Below are 18283 nucleotides of genomic sequence, written 5' to 3' on the forward strand. Positions count from 1 at the left end.
TAGGTTTCAGTAATTATAACCATATTCCAGGCAAATTGTTATGTATTTTGTGTTCTGGGGACATATGTTATGGCTAAAGCCCAAACTGTGGCTAATCTTAATATTAGAGCCAGATAAATCTGTTTCGAATCCATAACATCTAACATTTGCCAGAGTAGATTTGTTCATCAACGGGGCTTAAAGAGGTATACTTCACACATGTGCAATATTACTAAATGCTGAAATTTAATGATTTAAATATACCGGCAACTATTGTAAAGCAGTTGTTAGAGTAGCATTTAACATTAGCCAGAACCTCCCTGGCTAACATTCAGTTTACACCAAAAGAATGAGGGAAATTCTGGCATCCCCTTGGGGTGGGGGATCACAACTCCCTCAACATTTACAGCATGGCACCAGCTAGAGCATCTCAGGGTATGGCTTTAGAAGGTCTCTGTTTTCCCTGAGAATACTCAGGGAAATGGACTGGATCTAATCAAGAAGCAAACAGATTCCTTTGGAGGAATCTTCTCTCAGAATGTTTATAGTTTGGGGATCTTCTACTTGATGCACATGGCCTCGGATATTCCTCCTGGCTATGTATCCTCCTAGACACGGATGGTAGACTGAAGTTAACCAGAAGATGGAGTTAACTACACAAAAAAAAGAACGTTCCTTGGATTACCAATAATCAGCATTTCAAACATAGTATAAAAAGGAATAAAAAATTATTTTAATCATATCAACAAGCCAAATCAAAGAGGAATGGTTCATGGAACTTACAGGATCCCAATTCAGCATTCGGTGCTCTGCCTATGCGTGGGCCCAGTGCCCCCGGTCCCAGGGCAGAGGTCAAATCCCACGAAGATGTTGGGATTTTGCATCAAGTTCTTGGTTTGGCTTTTCCGCCTAAAAAGCCTCACTGATCTGAAATAGCTAAAGGTGAGATATGGGCGTGATCTACACGATTCCCCAAATCTAATATGGCCAGTAGGTTTGTCTTCTCCGCAGTCTTAGGGTCAGTGACATTTCCTCCCAGACTGTTTTATTGGAACTGCAAACAAAGGGAGCCTGAGCTGGATTTAAACCCAGAGCATGCCACAAAGGCTTCCATTTGGCATTTTCAACAAGAACCCATCGGAGGTCATAAGAAACACTAGAACAGGGCACACACCACTCAAGGTGCTTAGACACTTTCTTTAGGTTCCGGTTCTTGAGGAAACAGGTTAGGTGTCCCGGTCCAGCCTGTCAATCAAAGATCCCCCACACCCTGATATCAGAGTGCCGGGGAGGCCGTATTCTCCTCTGTCCCAGCTTAACATTCAGACCTCCGCCAGTGGCCTGTTTCATAAGCTGCCGATGTTGGGGAAGCTCTTCAGTTTCTCAGGAAAGTCATCTTTGTACAGGACAGGGTCAGCTCGGTGTTCCACCACCTTTAGAGGCATCGTCCCAAAGACGGAAGCAAACTTGTTGATGCACTCAGACCTGAGGGGTTTGGGGAGAGGAGGCAGGTGATGGATGAGAGGGAAAGGAGTAAGGAAAACAGAGAAAATATTCAAGAGGCTGACAGATGAGAGCAAAACACATACTATTAGGTATCAACAAAAGAAATCCAAGTGTCCCCAGCCTGCTCCCAGGTTCTTACGAAAGGTTGGGAGGGTGTGGACAGCAGAAATGATCTGAGGGGACTGGGACTATTGTTCAGGGGGAGAAAGTGAACAGGGGATGCTGTCTGGAGGCCACGGGCCTACAGAGGTCAGAGTATCTTTCCCCCTCCCCCTCAAATTCCACTCATTCTTCCCCCCTCAGGACAAGCAGGCCTCAAACCTAGGTGGATTAGCTGCCAACAATTCTTAACCCCATGTCTGCCAGCTGAACTGAGAAGGCAAAGGGTGGAGAGGCTCCCGGATCTGAGCTCCAGCTTACTGAAGTTTAAAAGGCCGAGGGGAGGACCTTACACCTGGGGCAGTGGAAGGCAGATGAAGATAACAGGCGGGGAACCTCACCTCCAAACAATAAACCCTTCACTCACTCGACCAACAGTCATGGAGGGCAATCCCTGACCTACCAGCCTACGGAGAGCTGCCGTTCCTGTGTCAGAGCGAGCAGCGCCATCGGGCTACGTGACAGACAGCCCGGCAGCTCTGTGGGAGGGGAGACGGCAGTGTCCTTGCCTCCATACCACCCCTGGAGCCAGTGAGCAACCTCCTCAGAGGTGAGCAGGTCAGGCACGCTGGCAGGAAAGGGTTCTGGTCAATCAGGCCAACTGAGTGTGACAGCTGGGAGGACGTGCCAGACCAGAGAGGAAAAACAAGCCCGTAAACATGGCTTTTGAAGTTAAGGGGACCTCCAGGATGGATTTCAAAAAGGTCAGTACTGTCTCCCCTCAAGTCAGGCCCAGGCACCCGAGAGCTACAGTAAGAACAAACCAACCAGGCAGAGCCATTTACCCAAGAGGGGCTGAATTCCAGGACACAGACCAGAAAAGTCTCTTCTGTCCTGAGATCCTGGAAGCCTTGTTTACAAATGTTTTAATCCACAAGTTTTTGAGTCTTCGGAGCTTTAGGAAGAAACCAATTAATAAAGAAGCCAGTCACCAATTCTTTTCTCTTGGCCATTATGTTTCTAAAAGAATGTGTTACCATTTCATTTGGAGCTCTTCTAGCTAATAACTCCACCATAAGTCAACAGTGAATATGTATCAGAGGTTCCAGGCTGTGTTACAAGTGCCCCCACGTAGATTAGGAACCCCCTCCATCATGCCAACAACCCTATGGGTAGGTCCTATGATTATTCCCATTTTACACCGGGAAGACTGAAACATGGAGAAGCATGTAACATGTCCAAAGGTCAAATAACAATAAGAGGCAGAGCCAAACCCAGGTAGTCTGGCTCCTGAGACTAAAAAATCTTAATGATGAGATGATACAAATTTATTTGTGAACCTAATTCCAGAGTCCAAATGGAGGGGCTGGAAATTAACTGCTGAGCACGTATTATGTGCCAGATAATTTACAAACATGATTTCATTGATTCCTTAAAGTAGCCCCCTCAATATGCCCAAGGGCTGGTTTACAGTAGCTTCCTATTACAGGCTGAGCAGTTAAAGCTGAGACCTGAGGCCCCTGAGCTGGAAAGTGCTGGAGCTGGGTCTCTAACACAGGTCTACAACTGGCAAGAGAGCCTTTGTGCTTTCCATCACACTACTATAACTCACAGGTAACGGACCTTCCCTCCTGCCAGCAGTCCTGTGAGACTCAGGAGGTGGGCGTCTGAGGTCATCCCGGGGAAGACCAGGAGTGTCCGCAAAGGGGTACTGAGCGAGCACAGCAACTCCCCTCTCCTCCAAGGATAGGGTCAAGGCGGTAGCAGACACAGTCAGTCTCTCCAAGGTCTTCCTTTTGGCAGCTGTTCTGTCTACAAACATGTACGGATTCTTCCAGTTTCCAGTCATCATGCCTATAGACACTGGCCAGCAAAGGCCAGCCATGCCCAGCACAGGTACCAGTGAGTATGTATTAAAGAAGAGCCAGGGTTCTTGGCAGAGGACAGTGGCTCCACAGCCCGCTGGAGAGCACCGAGGACAACGTCTCCTCTGTAACCAGATCTGCCAACAGGGCCGGGCCATGGGCAAGAGGCCACTGGGGCTCAGGCCAGCTGACTTATTGACAACTGCCCCTGGCTAACCCAGGCCTGGCAAGTGCTTCTTTCGCTCCACACAGCCTGCACTGGAAAAGCTGCTGGCCACTGAGGGGTAAAGGTCCTAAATGCTCCTGCCAGGTACTGACAGTGTTTCCTACTTTCTTTTCACACGGGGGTCTGGGTTGGGCCACAGGTTGGGGCAGATGGTGAGCTTGGCTGGTTGCTGGTGGCTCACCTGAGTTGTTCTGTTAGGGGTCCAGCTACCCTGTCAGTAAATGCTTCCCCAGGTTGGTTTTCTAATCTAGTACAAACAGGTCAAGAACTGCCAATGTCTACGTGTGAAGTGCTAGAAGTGTCTGTAGGAGAAAGGACTCATGGTTTTCTGTTTTCCTTGTAAACACATCCAATTACCTAAAGTAACCTGGAGCCCTGAGGACTAATGCTGGGGAAACTGGGAAGGAGACTCATGTGGCCCAGCATCGGGTTATGGGCTTTCCAGTGTTATTACTTCATTCATCTCCAGCACATAACACAGTGTTTGGTACCAAGATGCTCAATAGGGATTTGTTGAACCCGTGAATGGATACTGTAATTTGATAGATATTAATATACCTATTTTAGGAGATAAAATGACTGGAATTCAGGGTAAAGCAAATCAGTTTTCTTAAGTCAGACAGCTACTAAGTGGCAAACCCATAATTTGAACAAAGATGGGCCTGAATCAAAATACAATGTTCTTTTTCCTAAGATCAGCACTGTCTGCCTGCCATATTGCCTTAACTTGGTGAAACAATTGGTCAAAATGAACAGTTACAAAGACTTCTGGTTTTCTGCTTGTTAAAGAATTAACAGTAGATCCTGGAAATGGATGCTGGGCAGTAAAAGCTACACTCCTACACAACTGAGATTTCTGCTCCAAGACCCCAAATGTAAGAATAAATAAGCTTATTAAACTACAAAACCTAACACAAGGTCCTAACTTGCAAAGTGGTTAACTTCTTTCGCTGTTTTGTGCAAAATGGGAATTCTGCAAAGGGAACTATTAAAAAAACAACAACAACAAAACAAAAAAAACCCCAACAAGTGAAAAATTCCACAGTTGTAACTCCATCTCTTGGTCTACCCAAGATGGCTTAAATCATGCCTTCCTCCCTCCCAATCTAAGTGCCTCATTTAATAATTTAGTGATTCGATCTTTAATCCAAATAGTTTTGCTCCCAGTTTCTGATTTCAAGACTGATGTCCTCTGTTCCCTAATCAAATTTCTCAAAAGCGTATTCTACATTCACTAACTCCACTTCCTCACACAGACGCACACTCCATAACCCACAGGCCCCATCACCCTATGGCATTATTTTTTTTAAAGTCACCACTGACCCATTTAACTCAAAGCCCCTTTCCTCAGTCTGCATGTTCTGTGCGCCTCCCTTGCTTCCGTGCACTGTAGATCCTGCTTCTCTCCCGGCCTCTCCAGTGGCTGCTTCTGTTTTCAGTTATTCTTTCTGTCTCTAAAATGTCAGCACTTCTCAAGATTCTGCCTTTGCCTTTTCTCCAGTCAATGGCCATCTCTGGGCAGATGTCTTTCCAATATCTACCTTTGTTTTCATCTTCTTCCTGAAGGCCTAGTTCCGTGTTTCCAAATGCTTGCTCTGTATCTACATCTGCACATAGAGAGGGAAAGACCCCCAAATCTTCACCTACCTTACTGCTCTCCAACTTCACCCATGATTCAAATCTCCTCCTGTCCTCACTAATTACACTGCTAAAGGTGCAACCATCCACATTCCCTCCTCATGAACCAGCGTCTCCTCCTAACTGTATCATTCACACTGTTATCAGGACTACCATTCTTCCTGACTTGAGATCTAAGCTCCCTGTGTCAATTCCTTCCCCATAACCTCAAGTTCTAGCATATCTTCCTTTGGAAAAAAAACAAAACAAAACCAAAACCAAAAACCCATGTCTTATAATTTAATCCATCCCTTCCTTTCCACACTCAACTTAGTTCAAGCTTTCCAAATGTGCTTTCTTCAATTTCTTTAGCTTCATTCCATTGTGTGCACTGCTTCCAAGTGAATCTCAAAACAATACTTTGATCAAGCTCCCCTGTTCAAAAACCTTCAGTGGTGTATCAGAGCCTGAAGAAGTAAGTTCAGACTCCTTTCACTGGGCAGTTCTTTAGGGCCCAGGACCAACAGGCCAGAATTCTACACTCTAGGCAGACTGGACTCCTAACTGCTTGCCAGATTCACCTTCATCCCGCTGACTGGAACCTTCGGCCACCCAGTCTCCCCTGCCTGCGATCTCCTCTTTTTGCCCAGTGATCCTAGTGATCTCTGAAGGCTGACTTCAGGCGTCATCTCTTACAAAATTATTCCTAGTAATCAACCTAGCAAGAAGTCACTTCTCTTTCCCCTGATCAACGGTAACATTCGGAGCCTCCCTTAAGGCACTTATCACATATAGCTTTGGATTGTTAACACGGGTATTTGTTGTTGTTAGTTATAAACTCTGACAGAATCTTATTCAAAGCCTAACGACATCTGGGCAATGGCCTATTCTATTTTCAAAAGCCTATTCCCAAGAGGAAGCCCCCACAGCTCCCTTAGTTACTTTCTTCAATGTTTAATAATAATTCTATCTAACTTAAATCTCTCACACTGCATGTTAAATCTCTTTACATTTGTTATCTCAGTGGTGCTAGAGAAGAGTTGTTTAGCCTTAGCATGAACTGCAAGGCCATCATCAGGCCAACCTTTCTCCCGAAAATTCCTATCTTATACAATATAACACCATTTTAACTCAGCCCAATTACCCAATAGCTTAATGCTATGAATTCTCCCAAACATGAAGAAATGGAGGTAGGTTTAATAATAATATCGGTACTCCAATATAACTATAATCGGGGTCTCTTCTAAATGAGCTATGACAGTTAATGTCACTGCCCTTGACTCTGTAATTCCTATGACACCAGTGACAGATATCTCCAAAATCATATAATATATTATTTCACATTGACAGTTGATAAAAGTCATGTCATTTGGGTAAGATACTTATATATGAAAGAGTAAAGGATTATTTAGAGGGTAAGAATAAGAAATAAGGAGGAGGAGAGCATCATAGAAGAATCCAGGCCAAGTGAAACAACGTTTTGTACAAGAAAATCCTCCAGGCTTTAAAGACTTGAACAGGGCGGATACCCTTTAGAAATGGACGCTGCGAGAAGATCCGTATGAGCCTGTGGACACCTGACTACGTGTCTTCTTCTATAAAGGCTACTCCAGCACTCTCTGAGTGCGCCCTGGTCCCCTGACAACAGTGTCACTGGATGTCCGAGCTTGCTGTCTCACGTAAGGAGCTGCCTTTTGGGAGAATTAGGTTTGATTCAGGAGATGCCATGCTTGGGGACCTTTGGGGTACAAGTGAGAACAATGAGGCCTACTCTAGGATTGTAAGGGTCCTGAGGGAGGATGTACACCTCCCGTTTGTTTTGCACGCACCTACAAGGCTCAGTATCATGTTCCATACAAAGGTGTGCTTGTTGAGTAACTGACCAAATTGAAATAAAAGGAGTATCAGAGCTGCCATGCTCTCCCCCCCCTCTGTAATGGAAAGAGCTGTGCTTTCAATTCTGTTCTTGGTAGGTGTTTTGGTCAGCAAAGGTAGTTTGTCTCTGGGTTTGGCTAAATTCTTTCTAATCAAACTTTTACTGTCACATGGAGATACTATCCTGCAAAACAATCTAGTATTTCTCGGAATTAACTAGCTTCCACTCAAATGACTGTGGACGGTTAACTGCTTAGTCCACATGGAGAATCTGACTTCTGGAGCTTAAGGCCAACTATATTTTTAAGACCCTTCCAGCCATTACAAATCGAGTGAGTAGCATTCCAAATTAATTCTTTGAGTGACCTGGGCTTGAACTAACCCAATTCCCACAGTGCAAAAGGAGGTGACTATGGCTACCAGCTGCTGTCCTTGTATCTCCAACAAGTCCCATAAACAGGCCCAAGGCAGGAAATGGGGATCAGAGGCTAGGGCAGACTTCTGGTTAGAGCTCACTCACCTCTCCACCATGTGCGTCTGGTCAAGCGAAAGCCCATCAATGGCTGTGCACTCAGGACACTTGAATTTCTTTCGTGGTGTTACCTGCCAGAGAAGTACAAAAATATACCTGGTTGTCAGTGCCAAGGACAATAAACTCATGCTCGTGACACCACTGTGCACGCTTCTGTAAGCTGAGCTGCCTGCTCCCTCCACATGCATACATGTGCCCGTATATGGGCACGCGCATGCGTGCACGCACACACACGCACACAGACACACACACCTCACCATTCCTCCGTTCAATTCTGTCTGGCTTGGCCAACAGCAGAACTCACAAGGGCCCAATAAAAAAGGCTTGGAGGGCTTTTGCCTTCTGTAACTAGAAAGAAGTGGTGATGACAAGCTCCTTAATTCCTGTTTAATGACTGTTTTCTCACTGCCAAGGTCCTTGTATAAACACCATTTGTTCTTGCAGCCATAAGGGCGATGAAATACAGCTTCCCATAAGTTTCACCGTAACCTTAGTTCCAACAGACACTCTTTTTCCTTCTTCCAGCTAATGGCAAATGCCACGAGCAGTGCCATGCTCTTGAAGATGCCAGGTCATTCTGCAATTCCCTTCAATCAGGAAAAAACCCAGTGGTCCTCCTCACCCTCTGAATTCTTTTCCCTGACTCTCCGTCCTGCTCTCTCAGACCTTAAACTTCTAATGATTTTCTTAGCAAACCCAAGGAGACCATTACCCTAACCTAGGGAAGCTAAGTAAACAGTAGAGGATGGGGCGGGGGGGGAAGAGAGAAAGCTAGATACCTAAAGCCAGGCTAAGAAGCACACAGATGGCGGAAGGACTGTCCAGAGTAAGCAGGCACAGCTAAAAATATCTTGAAGCACATCAAAAAGCAATTCTGAAGATAAGAGGGATTCCTGTAAAACTAGTTCTGTGATTTACACTGCTTCACTTTTTCTTGCAGTGGGTGCTAACTGAGTCAGAGGGCTGGGGCAGGGTGAGGCCTGGACCAAGTTTACAGAGCACAGACAGGGACTCTTCCTCTTTCCTCGGTCACTTGGGTTTAATCCGACTTCTCCCATCAATTCATAGCAGGAACAATCAGTGCGGAAGGCCATACCACACTTCCAAGGTAAGCTTCCAGTATGGGCAGACTCCAGTACAGGAATCTGGCCTAGAAGCATGGCCCATTTTTACATGGAATTCTAAACCAGAAGGAAAAAGGGTCAGGACAATTCCACTCATAAAAAGAAGTAAACTCTCTTTGTATCTGGGGATCTGGTTCGAGCAAAAACTACATTTCAGGAATAGACACCCATTACAGATACAGAGACCCCCATGTGATCGTTATGTACTCTCAGCTTTTAATTTGTTATGGGAAGGTTACTTTCAAAAACTGGTGATTGATATTTAAAAACAATGTTTAGAAAAAGTACAGTTGTAACTGGACAAGGTGTACTTATCTTCTCAATGTCTTTAAAAATAAAAACCAGCCACCTTAAGAGAGATGTAAGTTGCATTCTTTAATAGCTCTAGATTCCAAATCAGATTTGAGAATACTATTAAAGGTTTTTAAAAATATGATTTGTGGACTGACCATCGCAGCCTTTATCTCTGATACTGGAGATTAATAACTAAAGAAACCATATAAAAAAAGAAAATATGTTTAAAACATCAAAAGCCTAGCTTTAACGTTACAATGTGACTGCATCAATCACAGAATCTTAAAGTTAGAAGGGAGCTTAAAGTTCATGTAATCCAACGCTTCATTTATATTTAAGAGAACTTCTCAGGCTCAGAGAAACAGAAACTTGCACAAGATCATGCAGTTAGTGGCAGACCTGGACCAGGATGCCTTACCTTGATGACGGCTTTCCCCGTGACGTTAGCCACCAGGAAATTCATGGCAATGTCTTCACAGTTCATATGAGCATCCACCCAGTTCTTGATATCCCCAGGCATTTTGTAGGTATATAGGTAATTAAAATACTGTCAAGTGAGACAAAAAGAAGAAAGATTCAAGTAACAGTGCCCCATGGTTGACAGTCAAAGGGCAACTTAATCATGGCATGGGCACAAGCTTTCTCTTGTAGGATTAATCACAAGGCTATAAGAAGTATTAGAATGCTTTTGGTCAGATGACCAAGATTCTTTCACACTGTCATTCTTTTTTTTTTTTTTTAAAGATTTTTTATTTATTTATTTGACAGAGAGATAGAAGCACTAGTAGGCAGAGAGGCAGGCAGAGGGAGAAGCAGGCTCCCCGCTGAGCAGGGAGCCCAATGTGGGACTCGATCCCAGGACGCTGGGATCATGACCTGAGCCAAAGGCAGCCGCTTAACTGACTGAGCCACCCAGGCGCCCCACACTGTCATTCTTTTAAAAATCACCTATTATAAGCAGAGGAGAGACAGAGTGTGAAGCCCTTATAGGATGCAGGCCTTTCAGACTCATGTATCATATGTTTAATAAATAAAATATCAGTCAGAGACACACTACACACTGATCTCTACTCCGTTCTTCTCTTGAGCCACAGTGCTCAATCCTGTGCTCTACGTTCTGTCCTGGAGAAAACACTGCAAATAGAAACAGAAAGAAACTCCCGGTGCACTGACACTGCAAAGGTGTGTGCTTTTTAAAGTAAAATACAAAATGAGGCCCAATTCTGTTTTTTTGTTTTTTTAAAGATTTGTTTTAGAGAATGTGTGTGCATGAGGAGGGGGAGGGGCAAGAGAGAGGGAGAGAGACCAGTAGGCTGGGAACGGAGCTGAGTGTGGAGCCCGATGCAGGGGCTCAAACCCAGGACCCTGAGATCATAACCTGAGCCAAAATCAAGAGTCAGATGCTTAACCCACTGAGCCACCCAGGCACTCCAAAATGAGGCAGTTCTGAAGCTGCCATAACCTATATGTATGAGATAGTACAGAAATTCATGGGGGGCGGGGAACTGTACACAGTGTACGTCCATAAACCCCATGAATTATAAACCTCACTTACTTAATGATTGCTAAGAAAAAAACCCATTTCTGGATTGAGAGCCGTGAAAAATACAGAGCAGGACTGAGAAACCAACACGCCATCACTATACCACAGTTCGGCTCCGTCAAGGCACTGGGGCGGCCAGAGATGCAGAGGAGACTCCGGCCAGCAGTACCTCGTGCCGTCACAGACAACGGAGTACGCGTCACAGCTCAAGTCAGCCACACTCTCCCAGGGACGCTCTACCCTCAACCTGAATATTCTAAAGTCCCAAGCATCCTCTTTCAATTCCTCCCGAATAAAAAAAAAAGAGTCAAAAAAGTGAAGTGACAATCTCAGGAGAGGAAATACACAAAAGGAATTTCAACCACAGTAGTCAAATCAGAGTGAAAACAGTTAGGATCCTTTTTCACTTACCGAAACAGCTCAGTCTGATTTTCCCTTTTTACGTATTTCATGCAAGCGGGGGTTACAGTAAGATAGTTCTACATTTTATTGGTGGGAGTATAAACTGGCATAAACAATACTGAAAACAAGAGACATATATATATCTCGAAACCTGTCCAAAATGTTTAGTCCCTTTGATATAATTCTACTTCTAGAAATCTATCATAATGATCACAAGTACAAACATTTATGAAAATGGATATTAATCACTATTTAAACATTAGCTATTAAGCATTATCTTAAATAGCCAAAAAATTTTGAGACAATCTAAATATCCAGTGAGAGAAAAATAGTTACATATGATTTATGGATATTAGTACAATAGCATATTAGCAATTATGTTATGAAGGAATGCTGTTAAAAAACTGATAATACACGGAAAAAGCAGGCTAATGAGCATGTTTACAACTGTCTGTATATGTGAATAAGTAAATAAAAGGCAAACTGGAGAAAACATCTACACAATAACAATGGTTATCTCTAAGTGATAGGACTATGAGTGAATTTTGAGTGTGTGTGTGACTTTTCTTATATAACATTTATTATGAATTTTCCATATTTTTTATTATGAGCATGCATTATTTATATAATAAGAAAAATAACTTTAAACCATCACACAACATAACCTTTCTTTCTTTTTTAACTGAAGTATAGTTGGCACACTCGACAACATGGTCTCTGTAGGCCCTCTGAGTAGGACATTTTTCCTAAACTCAGCAGAAATTCAACTGGGCTACACAGAACACGTGTCATGCGTGCAGTTTTGTCACCTCAGACCCCCAGAGCAGCCCAGCCTGCTCCCCTCCACCTTACCTTGTGATAAAAAGCTGCCCCTGTGAGCACCATGGACACCTCATTGGTCCACTCAGACTCATACTTCCACTTATTCATCTCGTGGTCCCAGAGGTGCAGACGACCCGGGTAACCCACCAAGCGGTCAGGAAACTCCCGCCAGACCTGAGGAAGAAACACATCCAGTTCAGACGGAGACCAAACATAGTGCTACGTTACTCAAACGGTACAAACTCAGAGCCAGATCTTCACCAGCTAAGGTTGGAATGGGCTTCTGAAGAGGTTTCCTTAAACAGGGGCTAGTTATTCCATCAATATTCAAAGATAGATGTGGATTCTAATTTACTCCAAATCCTCCTGCCTTTGCTGGGAAATTTCAAGTCATGTAGCAGTAGCTCACTTATTTGGGCCAAGGTAGGTACTCTCTTAACAAATGATGAAGGAAACAGGTGCCATTCTTAATGCACGCACACATGAAGAATACATGGCCGCGCAATTTGACTGTCCTCATTTATTTTTTTTTTAAAGATTTTATTCATTAGAGAGAGAGAGAGAGAACAAGCACAAAAATGGGGGCAGAGGCGTGGAGGGAGAGGGAGAAGCAGACTCCCCGCTGAGCAGGGAGCCTGACTAAGGGCTGGATCCCAGAATGCTGGGATCATGACCTGAGCTGAAGGCAGACGCTTAACAGACTGTCCCTATTTCTAGCAAATTTGGCGATTGTGAAAACTTAGTCTCTGTTTCTACAGATTTATTTATTTATTTAGAGAGAGTGAGTGAGCAAGCGGTGGGGAGGGGCAGAGGGAAAGTCTTAAGCCAACTCCACACCCAGCGCGAAACCCAATGTGAGGCTCAATCTCATCACCCTGAAATCATGACCTGAGCTGAAACCAAGAGTTGGACACTTAACCAACTAAACCATCCAGATGCCCTAGAAAGTCTGTTTCTAAAACAAATGTTTTTAAAACCCTAATTCCCTGGAGCACACAGTCATCTTTATGACCTTTTATAAGCCTCACGTATAGAGAACGTGTCTGTTTCTATAATCTGTAACATACTAAAAACAAAGACTTGATCTCCATATTTGGGAAGGCTCTTAGATACAGTTTTATGAAACAGAATCTGGTATACTAGGGGTGGGGTACTTCCAATATTTTTCCCCATGTATTTCTGTATAATTTAGTTTAACCTTAATTGAAAGAAGAGGAAGTTCATGCCTTTAAGGAGCACTGACAACTTAGCAGCTGTTCATGGTGCCACTTCTCAGCAACCATGATTCCTTATCCTTTACCGGGCCTCTAAACAACAGAGCTCCCGAGGGTCCAGTCCTGTGCCCTAGTCTCTTCTTTAAACAATCTGAGTCATTTCAGCTAGTTTCAATCACTTTTAAATACTTTCTCTAATATACTGACCTCTAAATTTGTTTGGCCCAGATGTTCCTGAGAAAACCAACTACTTAATATCTTCAACTGGATAAACAATAGGCATCTCAAACTTAACGTGTCCAACGCATAACTCTTGAGTCCCTATCCCTGAGCCATTCTCTCAATCCTCTCCATCTCAGTAAATCATCTACCTGACTGCCCCAGCCAAAAAGCTACAAGTCAGTCTTTATTCCTTCCTTTCCTTCTTCCCCACACCCCATCCATCAGCAAGTCCTGCTGGCTCTACTTCTGACCACCTCTGACCAATTCTCCCACCCCTCTCTCTAGCTCAAGCCACCATCATCTCTCACCTAGACTGTTGTTAACAGGCCTCTAACTCATGTCCCTGCTTCCACTCTCGCCCTTCCAAACCATTATTTACATAGTATCTCTAACAGGACTATTCCTAAAAGAATATTAGAGAACAGATGGTCCCCAAGTGATAATAGCTCAACTTACGATTTTTCGACTTTACGATGGGTAAAAAAGCAATATGCATTCAGTAGAAACCTACTTCGAATTTTTGAATTTGGATCTTTTCCTGGGCCCACAATATGTGGTACGATCCTCTCTCATGATGCGGGGCACTGGTAGCGAAGCAGCTCCTAGTCAGCCCCACGATCACGAGGCTCAACAATCAGTACACTTAAAACCATCCTCTACTCAGACAACTATTCTGTTTTTGGCTTTCAGTATTCAATAAATTACAGGAGATACTCAATACTTTATTATTATAAAATAGGCTTTGTGTTAGATGATTTTGCCCAACTGTAGGCTAATGTAAGTGTTCTGAGCACTTTTTTTAAAAAAGATTTTATTTATTTGAGAGAGAGAGAGAGAGAGACAGCACACAAGCAGGGAGAGGAGCAGACTCTGCACAGAGCCAGACACGGGGCTTAATCTCATGACCCTGAGATCATGACCTGAGCCAAAATCAGGAGTCAGATGCTTAAATGACTGAGCCACCCACGTGCCCCAACTTATAATGGGTTTATCAGGTAACCCTCTGCTAAGTTGAGAAAGATCTGGTTAAGGGTAACTCAACGAACAGGCTGTATCCTGTTTTATGTGTGTGTGTGTGTGTGTGTATAAATATATATATATATGTATTTTAAATTATCTTTGTCATATATTTAGCCGCATATATATAAGTCATATGGTCACGTGCTGTAGCAAGTGGAGGCTTCCCCAACGCCCACATGTCACTGAGTCCAGGGACGATGCATCATTGCTTTCCCCAGGGCAGAGCCAGTGTGCCAGCCCCCATCCCTTTTGTAGTTTGCTAGGGATACTGTAACAAAGTCACCACACCAGGTGGCTTAAAACAACAGAAATCGATAAGTCTGAAATCAAGGTGTTGGCGGGGCCATGCTCTCTCTGACACCTATAGGGGAATGATCCTTCCTAGCTGCTTTCTAGCTTCAGTGGTTGACTGTCAATCGTGGGCATTCCTTGGCTTGTAGATGCATCACTCCCAACCTCTGTCTTCATATGGCCTTCCTCCCTCTGCGTGTGTGTCTGTGTCCAAATTTCTCCTTTTTATAAGGATACCAGTCAAAATGGATTAGGGCCCACGCTAATGACCTCATTTTAACTCGATTACCTCTAAAGAGATCCTATTTCCAAATAAGGTTACTAAGGGTGAGGATTTCAACATAACTTTTTAGGGGGACACACTTCAACCAATACCCCCCAAAATCTTAAAGAACTGTTCCACCCCTGAAATAAAACAGAAAATGGATTCCCGCTGACCAAGAATAATAGCCGAACTCCTTAGCGTACCCTAAAGGGCCCAGCCACTCTCCCACTCTCCTCTCACCCTGTGCTCCCACACTTCAGTGGACTCTCGGTTCTGGAATCATGACTGCTGCTTCTGTTTCTTATGCCGGGAATGTGGTCCCAGCTCTTCAGAAAGCTCTTTCTTGCTCATCAGTCTGGTCTCTGCTTAAAAGTCACCTACTTTCGGGGCGCCTGGGTGGCTCAGTTGGTGAAGCCACTGCCTTCGGCTCAGGTCATGATCCTGGAGTCCTGGGATCAAGTCCTGCATCGGGCTCCCTGCTCAGCGGGGAGTCTGCTTCTCCCTCTGACCCTCTTCCCTCTCGTGCTCTCTGTCTTTCATTCTCTCTCAAATAAATAAAATCTTTAAAAAAAAAAAAAGTCACCTACTTTCAAGAGGTCTTTTCAGCCTTTCCTACCCAAGGTAAACACTGTCTCCCTCCGAGCCATTCTTCATCACATCTTCTCACCCCATCCTTTCCTTCACCAAACTCATTTTTTGAAAGTGTTTTGGTTATTTACTGTTTCCTTATTTATCACCTATTTTCCTCCCACAGAATTTAATCTCCATGAAGACAGAGGCTTTGCCTTATTCCCTGTGGTTTCCCAAGCACAAAGAGCAGTGCCTGCACAGGACAGCAGTCCATACACACTCACGGAACGCACGAATGGGCAAAATCTCAGCAGGCAAAAAAGCTGAGACTAAAAGAAGGGACTAAAGATGCTTTCTCTTTCCCTCACAGGCCGAGCCAGTGTTCTCCTTAATTCAGAAAGGAAGTCTGCAACAGTACTGATCAACGGTTACCATTAATAATAATGTGATATCCTTTGCGCGTGAAGATCACAGTAATAATTCACCATTGCTAAAGCACATGTTTTACACTGCTTTTCCAGAAGCGGGTAAGCGATATTCGCTGAGTCATTACACTGTCCTCCCTTAGTCCTCCTGTGATCGTCCACATGCTTTTATGGGATATCTGACCCAGGTCTTGAGTGTGGTCTGGGGTTTCCTTTGCGTGAAACCAGTTCACGTACCAGGCATCTCAAACCCACAGCCTTGGCCTCATTAACACCATGTTGTACCCAACAGAGTTAATCAGCCACAGCCGCCATCATAATAGCTGCAGACAAACGAAGCCATGTCAAACATTTCCTCAGATGCGTGAGGCTACTGCTGTGTTCCTACTCTGGGGTTTGGATTTCAGTAGATTAAAATAATATGATACTATTACAGTTTTATAGAGCCCATACCAACACAGTATGGGAGCCGTAGCTTCTGTTTGGTTTGTGGGCCCGGGCACACTCCATTAAAGGCACTGCCAGTTTCCTTTTGTCGGCAGTGAGCACCTGCCCGTCCCGGTCACACTGGTACCACAATCACCGGTTCCCCTGTGTGGAATTACAGAGGTTCTGAAAGTCTCCAAGCACAAGTCACTACATTACCCACCAGGGATGCACGCGGTGGGGGGAAAGGGCTGGGTGGGACAGGGAGGCACCCATTCAGTCGGCACCCCTGCTGGATGGAAGCCGCATTTTCCTCCACCCTGAGGTTACTTTGAGTCTCCAATTCGTGCACCTTCCCAAGGGTCCTTCTTTTCGAGCCCCTGTTTGCAGCAACCCTAATAACACTGACTCCGTTTTAGGGTCAAACCCTGTTAGGATTTCAATCTTCTTCCTGTTAGCTGAAGCCACTTATCAGACTTCTCTCCACAGGGACTTAATTGGGTGACACTGGGTCACAGAATGCTAAACTATGCTGCTCTAAAAGCATCAGAGGTGTCCTGAATTTCAGATTCCTTTGGAGCCGTTAGTGAGCGCTGTTCCTCAGGCGGGGCCTCTCTGCCCTTGACTTACTCCAGGCAGCTGGATGCAATCAAGATACCATCCTTGTCACTTCATCTATAACTCTGCAGCTGACTATGGGATCAAAACGGAGTAGAGCCGAGCAGGATGGGCCCTCTCTAATCGAGTCCCAGTGTAGCACGAAGTCGATTATGTAGACAGTAAAGCATCTTCCCAGCCAGAAGAGCGAGAACTCAAATTCCACCCCCTCTCCTCATGCCTACCCACCTCCCACTCTAATTCAGCTTTTTTCTTTTTACCTCAGGGAAATGCTCTGGGGTCAGCCTTTTGTCATTACTAACAGATGCCTTTATATATTACAGTGCGGGCATCTGAAACCTCACATTCTATCCCTGGAGTTCTAGTAATAGTGTTCCACTGGCCATGCTCAGGTCACTATGCCATTACTCAACTGTTTGTCTGTACTGTTCAAGTCCTCCATATACACCATCCTCATCTATTTTTAATTACATCCAACTCTGAAGACAGAGCCTCTGTCTATTAAAACTCTATGCCTTGGTTAGGGGCTTAGCAATAATTTAATGGGGGCTATTTCCTTACATTTCGGGGCTATTTCCACATCACTATTCAAACGGAGATTGTAACAACATAATACCATGCTCTAACTGCTTCCTCCCACTTGAATGTTTACAATCTTGGTCCTAACCACTTATGGAGATTTCCTCTTCTCTGGACTCCCAGCTGTGCTCGCTGGACTCTTTTCAGAGTTATCTATCTATTCCTTTCCTCTCTCTCTCTCTCTCTTCTTCAACTTCCGGAGTTGTTCTGTGACTTCCCCATGCTAGCTGATCAAACTAGGGTGTTCTCCCTTGGTTTCAAGGCACAGGCAGCAGCCTCGATTACATGCTATGAAAAAGTACGCCACAGGCACCTGGTGAAGGTGGATGAGCCACAACTAGCTCTGCCCCTGAGGAGTCGTGCAAGCCACCTGCTCAGGTTGCTCTGCTTTCATTTTGCCATCTGCAAAAGAGGGCTTGGATTAAGAGCCCTCTAATGTCCTTTTAGACCTAAAATCTCATATCTTTTTCCTACTAATGTATTCCCAAAGAACTAACTCGTCAACTGTGATCAGTTCCAAGTTGTACATTTCTAAAGTACATGGCCTGCATTATTAACTTTGGTTTGAAATGCCATACACATATGGGTACCCAATAATATTCCTGAAAAGAGGCTAGCTAATTCACTCTCTTCTAAGCCAGCCTGGAGAGTGCATTTGAAACCCAGGGTGTGTGCTAAGCATAGTCAGATTCAGGAAACGGACCGGGGCGGGGGTGGGGGTGGGGTGGGAGGGGGGAAAGGTGTAACAACAGGTGGCGTCCATCTGGGA

At 44.5% G+C, this 18283-nt stretch overlaps 1 protein-coding gene across 3 annotated transcripts in view; it reads right to left on the reverse strand.

Annotated features, from left to right (window-relative positions):
* Positions 1-690: 690 nt before the first annotated feature.
* Positions 691-18283, reverse strand: part of EXT2 (exostosin glycosyltransferase 2) — a 132439-nt gene continuing 114846 nt past the window's right edge. For all 3 annotated transcript variants that reach the window (XM_028111209.2, XM_028111207.2, XM_028111208.2), the window contains 4 exons: positions 11915-12058; positions 9536-9664; positions 7688-7770; positions 691-1464 (listed from right to left, as the gene is read on the reverse strand). In XM_028111209.2, the coding sequence (XP_027967010.2) occupies positions 1326-1464; positions 7688-7770; positions 9536-9664; positions 11915-12058 (495 nt within the window). In that variant the 3' untranslated portion in view covers positions 691-1325. The remainder of the gene's footprint in view (positions 1465-7687; positions 7771-9535; positions 9665-11914; positions 12059-18283) is intronic.

Source organism: Eumetopias jubatus, unplaced genomic scaffold (assembly GCF_037043125.1).
Source record: "Eumetopias jubatus isolate StellerSeaLion01/CBP00866 unplaced genomic scaffold, mEumJub1_p1.0 scaffold_13, whole genome shotgun sequence".
NCBI classification, from domain to species: domain Eukaryota; kingdom Metazoa; phylum Chordata; class Mammalia; order Carnivora; family Otariidae; genus Eumetopias; species Eumetopias jubatus.